The 8964-nt window shown below is 42.8% G+C and overlaps 1 protein-coding gene across 2 annotated transcripts; it reads left to right on the forward strand.

Annotated features, from left to right (window-relative positions):
- The first annotated feature begins 206 nt into the window (after nucleotides 1-206).
- jmjd4 (jumonji domain containing 4) lies at nucleotides 207-8594 on the forward strand. Of its 2 annotated transcripts, XM_031903788.1 has the most exons (7): nucleotides 207-373; nucleotides 413-1078; nucleotides 1874-2039; nucleotides 2178-2303; nucleotides 6089-6356; nucleotides 7194-7340; nucleotides 7599-8594. In XM_031903788.1, exons 2-7 carry the CDS (start codon nucleotides 880-882, stop codon nucleotides 7962-7964), a joined length of 1272 nt encoding a protein of 423 aa, XP_031759648.1. In that variant the 5' UTR covers nucleotides 207-373; nucleotides 413-879; the 3' UTR covers nucleotides 7965-8594. The 2 variants fall into 2 exon arrangements, with proteins under 2 accessions (XP_031759648.1, XP_004915583.1); XM_004915526.4 differs by having other exon boundaries at nucleotides 207-1078.
- Nucleotides 8595-8964: the final 370 nt, after the last annotated feature.

The raw sequence follows: 8964 nt of genomic DNA on the forward strand, positions 1-8964 counted from the left end.
CAGGGCAGCTATATACAGGCAGGTTAGTTATACACGAGGCAGGGTAGCTATAAACAGGCAGGTTAGTTATACATGAGGCAGGGCAGCTATATACAGGCAGGTTAGTTATACATGAGGCAGGGCAGCTATATACAGGCAGGTTAGTTATACATGAGGCAGGGCAGCTATATACAGGCAGGTTAGTTATATATGAGGCAGGGTAGCTATAAACAGGCAGGTTAGTTATACATGAGGCAGGGCAGCTATATACAGGCAGGTTAGTTATACACGAGGCAGGGCAGCTATATACTGGTAGGTTAGTTATACATGAGGCAGGGCAGCTATAAACAGGCAGGTTAGTTATACATGAGGCAGGGCAGCTATATACAGGCAGGTTAGTTATACACGAGGCAGGGCAGCTATATACTGGTAGGTTAGTTATACATGAGGCAGGGCAGCTATATATAAGGCAGGATAGTTATATACAGACAGGTTATATATGAGGCAGGGCAGCTGTATACAGGCAGGGTAGGTAGATATATATGAGGCAGGATAGTTATATATGAGGAAGGATAGCTATATATAGGGCAGGAGAGTTATATCTGAGGCTGGGTTGTTACATCTGAGGAAGGGTAGCTATATATGGGGCAGGAGAGTTATATCTGAGGTAGGGTAGTTGTATAGGAGGCAGGGAGGGTAGCAATATAGGACACTGGTTGGAAAACCTCATGTAGGAGTGAGTAAATTAAGGTGTATTACATTGCAGCTCATTACAATGGGGATGAGTCTCGGGCAATTCTTGGTAGAACAGACTGCTAGTTTGGGGGTAATATATCTACGCCAGTAGTTACATTTTAACAAATTTAGAAACAAAACATTTTAAGTAATAACATTTTAAAAATGCCACCCTGCGTCCCCCATCAGATAGATTTTATTGAGGAGCCGCAGTCCTTTGATTACAGTGAGTTCTTTAATAAGTATTTGCTGACCAACTCGCCGTGCCTCTTCTCTGCTAAGTTTACCCAACACTGGGGGAGCCGGAAGACTTGGGTCACTGAAGAGAACAAGCCCAACTGGGATCATCTGCTTGAGAATTTTGGTATGAGCAAGATACACACACAAACATATATATATATATATATATAATTTATATAGTAATATAATGTCCAGCACTCTCAGGTCTTGTATATAAAAAAAAAATAATATTTATTCAGCGTTTCAGCTTTGTCCAGGAGCCTTTGGACTGAGATATATATATAATATATATATATAATAAATTAAACATGCATTTTGGCCTTTTCAAATGGACTTCATTATTTTTACACTGGTTTTTTAATTATTTGCCTTCTTCTTCTGACACTTTGCAGCTTTCAAATGGGGGTCACTAACCCAAAACTATTGCTCTGTGAGGCTCCAGCTTTATTTTTATTGTTACTTTTTATAACTTATTTTCTATTCATGTCCTCTCCTATTCATATATCGGTCTCTCAGTCAAACCTCTCCCTGGTTGGCTAAGGTAATTTGGATCTTAGCAACCAGATAGCTGCTGAACAAAAAGTGAAATAATTAAAAAACTACAAATAATAAAAAATGAAGACCAATCGCAAATTGTCTCAGAATACATTATACGAAAAGTTAACTCAAAGGAGAACAAGCCCTTTAAGTCGAAGGCACACATTTGAGGGGTAGACAGGAGAGAGTAAATGGTCAATGCCCTTTTGGCAACAAGGACTTCTGTGAAAAAGTATTTGTTGGTGTTGCAATTTAATATTTGCTCCCTCTGGCATATATATATCAAGGGAGAGTACACCACAATTCATTTGATAATAACAATATAATAAATTGTTGCCTGGGACAAGAATGGAAAGATTAAACTACCATTTTTTTCCGTTAGGGAATGCAATAGTTCCTGTAGCAAACTGCAATGTTAAAGAATACAACTCCAATCCGAAAGAACAAATTCCACTCCGTGACTTCATCAGTTACTGGCGAGACTATGCTGAGCATAACTGTTGTTCCCCCAGAGGATGCCTGTATCTAAAAGACTGGCATATGCGCAGGTATTGGTTTGTCATCTGTAAGATTATTGATAAATCCCTTAATTATATAGCTGCGCCCTCTTTTATTTAGGAATCTGGCTTCTCCTTTAGAGGAGGAGATTCTCTAGCACAGCTTTAATGTTTGTTTTTTTGCCATAGGGAGTTCCCAGAGCAGAATGTCTATGAAACTCCAGAGTACTTTGCTTCAGACTGGTTGAATGAATATTGGGATGCCATTGATGGAGATGATTACCGCTTTGTCTACATGGGACCGAAAGGTTCTTGGTCAGTTCTGTTCGTCTTTGGCTATTGCAGAAAACACAACATCTAGTAACTTTAGGGTGATATCACACGGGGCGATTTGTGGCTTGTGGTTAAATCTGTGCTACCACAGGCGACCAAAAATGCATTGCGACTTTCAGTAATGTAAAGGTCCCCATACACAGGCCGATTCTAGCTGCCGATATGGGTCCCTTAGACCGATTCGTCAGCTAATCGGCCCTTGTATGGGCACTACCGACGGGCCTGCCGACCGATATCTGGCCTGAAATCGGCAGTGGGAGACTATATGAAATAATGTTGCACTGCCAAAATGTTAGGCACCCCCCAGTGGTTGCAATAATTTACCTTATACCCCTAACAGGAGCACCCACCCGGGGTATAAGTTAAGTGATTACAATCACTGGGGGGTGCCTGAGGAGCAGTGTATCTCCTGGTAGCCATGACTTACATACTATTAATTACCATAACCCATTATGATCAGGGTTCTACATATCTTTCTAGTTTCCCAAAACTAACAGCAAAATAAATAGGACACTACTACTCCTGATGCACCAGTCCCAAGAAGCAGTGTTCTGTTTGATTATAGGCCCTGAACTGTATAACTAGAAGTTAAGCATATAGAGACAGGTAGGGCCACCATTTGAAATCTTGGGGCCCTATAAACACAAGCTCCAGGTACCAACATGTTTGGCTACTCCCCGATTATGTGCTGCACAAAAGTTATATATATATATATATATATATATATATATATATATATATATATATACCTATAAACAGGACCAGCACACCATTTCACAGCAATTCTTCTATTTATTCATTCACCGTGCGTTCCAACGTTTCGGTTCAAGGTCCTTGATAAAGGTCCCAGGAGGGACCGAAACGTTGGAACGCACGGTGAATAAATAAATAGAAGAATTGCTGTGAAATGGTGTGCTGGTCCTGTTTATAGGTATTTACATATTTTGACTTCAGCACCCACCTGTTAAACTGGTTTAGTGCGGACACACAGCTTGACTTTATATATATATATATATATATAATATATAAAGGGTATTGCACACACAGGGACTTAATTCAAAGAAAAAAGTGTTTATTGAAAAAAAATGTAAGAAAAATGACTTCTTCGGTCCAGTGATCTTTCTGTGGGGTCCAATAACTCGTAATTCTACTGCTGAAAAGCTCAAGCAGGAGAGGCTGATATATTTCAGTAAATAGATACTAATAGAAACAGTTGGAGCTGTTCTATGATAAGTAGTTCATATAAATAATTAAAATTAAATAGTAAGTAGTTAAATGACAATGTTTATCACTGTACAGTGGAATTTGCCCTAAGTTTAACCCTACACTCCTGCCTGCTGTGCCCTGTCATTGCTTTATACATAAGTTTTTATGTAACTTGCATAATTTCATAGGCCAAAGGACAAAACTCTTGCCTCTTCTCCAAACTATGGTGGCTCTGGACACATGTGAATTCAACATTGTGTTTTGTCTACAATAATCTGCATTTTTACTTTTGCCTTTCTGAGTAAGTCCAGAAGGTGGCAGTGTTTGATCACCAGCTCATAACAAGGTTACATCAAAACATTGGTTTAACAGTCACCCTGCTATAGTTCCAGGGGTACCCAGGGCACAAATAAGCACTCACCCCAAATCCCCCCCTAACTGGCCTTCAGGCTGGGCCCCCTTAGCCCATAACAAGGTTACAGATATATAGAAACACTGGGGTAACAGTCACCCTGCTATAGTTCCAGGGGTACCCAGGGCACAAATAAGCACTCACCCCATATCTCCCCCTAACTGGCCTTCAGGCTGGGCCCCCTTAGCCCATAACAAGGTTACAGATATATAGAAACACTGGGGTAACAGTCACCCTGCTATAGTTCCAGGGGTACCCAGGGCACAAATAAGCTCTCACCTCAAATCCCTCCCTAACTGGCCTTCGGGCTGGGCCCCCTTAGCCCATAACAAGGTTACAGATATATAGAAACATTGGGGTAACAGACACCCTGCTATAGTTCCAGGGGTACCCAGGGCACAAATAAGCACTCACCCCAAATCCCCCCCTAACTGGCCTTCAGGCTGGGCCCCCTTAGCCCATAACAAGGTTACAGATATATAGAAACACTGGGGTAACAGTCACCCTGCTATAGTTCCAGGGGTACCCAGGGCACAAATAAGCTCTCACCCCAAATCTCCCCCTAACTGGCCTTCAGGCTGGGCCCCCTTAGCCCATAACAAGGTTACAGATATATAGAAACACTGGGGTAACAGTCACCCTGCTATAGTTCCAGGGGTACCCAGGGCACAAATAAGCTCTCACCCCAAATCTCCCCCTAACTGGCCTTCAGGCTGGGCCCCTTTAGCCCATAACAAGGTTACAGATATATAGAAACATTGGGGTAACAGTCACCCCGCTATAGTTCCAGGGGTACCCAGGGCACAAATAAGCACTTACCCCAAATCTCCCCCTAACTGGCCTTCAGGCTGGGCCCCCTTAGCCCATAACAAGGTTACAGATATATAGAAACATTGGGGTAACAGTCACCCTGCTATAGTTCCAGGGGTACCCAGGGCACAAATAAGCACTCACCCCAAATCCCCCCTAACTGGCCTTCAGGCTGGGCCCCCTTAGCCCATAACAAGGTTACAGATATATAGAAACATTGGGGTAACAGTCACCCTGCTATAGTTCCAGGGGTACCCAGGGCACAAATAAGCACTCACCCCAAATCTCCCCCTAACTGGCCTTCAGGCTGGGCCCCCTTAGCCCATAACAAGGTTACAGATATATAGAAACATTGGGGTAACAGTCACCCTGCTATAGTTCCAGGGGTACCCAGGGCACAAATAAGCACTCACCCCAAATCCCCCCCTAACTGGCCTTCAGGCTGGGCCCCCTTAGCCCATAACAAGGTTACAGATATATAGAAACATTGGGGTAACAGTCACCCCGCTATAGTTCCAGGGGTACCCAGGGCACAAATAAGCACTCACCCCAAATCCCCCCCTAACTGGCCTTCAGGCTGGGCCCCCTTAGCCCATAACAAGGTTACAGATATATAGAAACATTGGGGTAACAGTCACCCTGCTATAGTTCCAGGGGTACCCAGGGCACAAATAAGCACTCACCCCCAAATCCCCCCCTAACTGGCCTTCAGGCTGGGTCCCCTTAGCCCATAACAAGGTTACAGATATATAGAAACATTGGGGTAACAGTCACCCCGCTATAGTTCCAGGGGTACCCAGGGCACAAATAAGCACTCACCCCAAATCCCCCCCTAACTGGCCTTCAGACTGGGCCCCCTTAGCCCATAACAAGGTTACAGGAAACCTCTCATGTAGAGTTCTAAGTTAAGGTATATTCATTATGATGCACCGAGTTTACACAAAGGACAACACAAAGTATTTGTTAGGCTTTATACTTCCCAGTGACTGTGCGTCAGTACCTCCTGTAACGATGACATAAATAATTGCAAATGAGTGGCTGATACTGTTGCACTGCATTATTCCTGTGTAATTCCCTGCTAGAACAAAGAACAGACCTAACATTAATGATACTGCTCTTTGGCTACAGGAAACAAAGTTCAGCGCCCTTACTGCATGTCCTGTAATTACATTCTGTATCAGTAGAAGGCTTTACTTATATAATAGATATACTCTTTTTTTCTTCTTTTGCTCTGACCCCGTAGTCCATAGCAAACAATACATTGTTACTGATCTGAAAAGAATATATCAGAATGGGAATTTTCTCATGGATTTCATATTTAGTACATTCTTACATACAGGACTCCTTTCCACGCCGATGTATTTCGGTCCTACAGTTGGTCAGCCAATGTGTGTGGTAGGAAGAAATGGCTGCTTTTCCCTCCTGGGCAAGAGGAACATCTCAGAGATTCCCACGGGAACTTGCCCTATGATGTGACCTCCGCCGGCCTTAGAGACCCCATCCAGTATCCACACTTGAGCCAATGCTGCCGGCCTAGTGAGGTCATTCAGGAAGCGGGTCAGGTGATCTTTATCCCCAGCGGGTGGCACCATCAAGTCTATAACCTGGTAAGTCTAAAGCAATGATATCATCAGGTGCTGTGTTTCTGGTTATACATATATTGTGCCTTCGTGTCTCTCTAATGGAAATATCAGAAGGTACAATTCAGCAGGAACAGCCCCCTAAGTTTGCCCATAGCCTGTAAAGAGAAATACCATAACACTATGGCAGCATAGGGATTCCCCTGTACTAAGCACAATTCAGCAGGAACAGCCCCCTAAGTTTGCCCATAGCCTGTAAAGAGAAATACCATAACACTATGGCAGCATAGGGATTCCCCTGTACTAAGCACAATTCAGCAGGAACAGCCCCCTAAGTTTGCTCATAGCCTGTACAGAGAAATACCATAACACTATGGCAGCATAGGGATCCCCCTGTACTTAGCACATTTCAGCAGGAACAGCCCCCTAAGTTTGCTCATAGCCTGTACAGAGAGATACCATAAAACTATGGCAGCTTAGGGATTCCCCTGTACTAAGCACAATTCAGCAGGAACAGCCCCCTAAGTTTGCCATAGCCTTTACAGAGAGATACCATAAAACTATGGCAGCATAGGGATTCCCCTGTACTAAGCACAATTCAGCAGGAACAGCCCCCTAATTTTGCTCATAGCCTGTACAGAGAAATACCATAACACTATGGCAGCATAGGGATCCCCCTGTACGTAGCACAATTCAGCAGGAACAGCCCCCTAAGTTTGCCATAGCCTGTACAGAGAGATACCATAAAACTATGGCAGCATAGGGATTCCCCTGTACTAAGCAGAATTCAGCAGGAACAGCCCCCTACAAAGAATACCTTTGTAATCCATGTTACATTTATTATTGCATGATGCTTTTATACAGGAGGATACCATATCTATAAACCACAATTGGATCAATGGCTGCAATGTGTCTGCCATGTGGAATTTCCTGCAAGCGGAGTTGTTTTCTGTTCAGAAAGAGATTGGTGAATGGAGAGAAACGATGGACGATTGGCACCTTCACTGCCAGGTACTGCCTCTGTACTGTATGCTGTGTATTGGTCTTCACATCTCCTAGGAATTTGCTGTTACTACAGTTATTAAACCTTCTGTAAAACTGTTTAACTCCACCCATAAGAAGATGACAAAAAAATCTAATTCTAAAGAGAATGCACCAATGAGAATGCTGCTTCCCAACGCTGACAGGCATCTTGTTGCTCTAATAAATATGGAGATTATTGTGTCATTTTAGGTGGATGTTACCCATTGTTTCCTTGTTTGTCCTTAGGTTATCATGAAATCCTGCACCGGAATCGACTATAAGGAGTTTTATACCTTCCTCAGGATCATTGCAGAGAGCAGACTGCGCGCTTTGGATAGTCTTACAGAGGGCACGGTCAGTGGAACGTGTGCCACCAACATGGCAGTGACTCACCCAAAGGGGCGCCCACACACTGTGTTTGATCTGAAAACAGTAGCAGATGTTTTGTCCCTGCTCATCAGTAACCCAGACTTTCAAAATCTGGATCAGGCATCATTGTCTCCACGGCCCTGTGCCCTCCTCCAGCGCTTGGAAACAGTCCTTACCCAGAATTCCCAGGTTGGCTTGGTTTTCTTACAAATACCCAATTCGGTTACTGATGGAGTCCCGTAGTAACTGGGGATGCACTGAATCCAGGATTTGGTTCGGGATTTGGCCTTTTTCAACAGGATTCGGATTCGACCGAATCCATTTCTCAGGCCGAACTAAAGGAATACTGTCATGGGAAACATGTTTATTTCAAAACCCATCAGTTAATAGAGCTTCTCCAGCAGAATCCTGCATTGTAATCTGTTTTTCCCATGGGGCTAGCCATATTCTTCATTTCCCAGGGTGCCACAGCCATGTGACCTGTGCTCTGATAAACTTCAGTCAGGATTCCATTCGGTATTTGCCCGAATCTTTCACAAAGGATTCGGGGTTCAGCCACATCTAAAATAATGGATTTGATGCATCCCTAATAGTAACGGGCAATGTTTGCTCTACCCCCGAGACCCATAGCAACCAGTCATCAGTTTAATTGTTGTGTTTGCATTTTTACTGTGCTTTTCCAGAAAATCTTATAATGTTACAACCTGGACAATAATTCAGCATTGTTGAAAACCAGCAGCAGCAGCTACTGCCACCAAGGAGTGAAATCCAGGGGTAAAGTTTGGTAATGAAAACAAACATATGTCTGTTTTATAACCCCATTTTATTGTTTGACTGTATTTATGAAGGTGTGAATAAAATTATTTTTTTGTATTGGAGGTATGGGATCCATTATCCAGAAACCACTTTCCAGAAAGTTCCAAATTATGGCAAGGTCATGTCCAATAGACACCATTTTTATCAAATAATTTCAAAATGTTTTAAATAATATTTCCTTTTTCTTTTTCCTTTTTCTCTGTAAAACAGTACCTGTACTTGATCCCAACTAAGATATAATTACCCCTTATTGGGGCAGAACAGCCCTATTGGGTTTATTTAATGGTTAAATGATTCCCTTTTCTCTGTAATAATAAAACAGTACTTGTACTTGATCCCAACTAAGATATAATTACCCCCTATTGGGGCAGAACAGCCCTATTGGGTTTATTTAATGGTTAAATGATTCCCTTTTCTCTGTAATAAT

The sequence above is a fragment of the Xenopus tropicalis genome, chromosome 6 (assembly GCF_000004195.4).
Source record: "Xenopus tropicalis strain Nigerian chromosome 6, UCB_Xtro_10.0, whole genome shotgun sequence".
Taxonomy (NCBI): Eukaryota; Metazoa; Chordata; class Amphibia; order Anura; family Pipidae; genus Xenopus; species Xenopus tropicalis.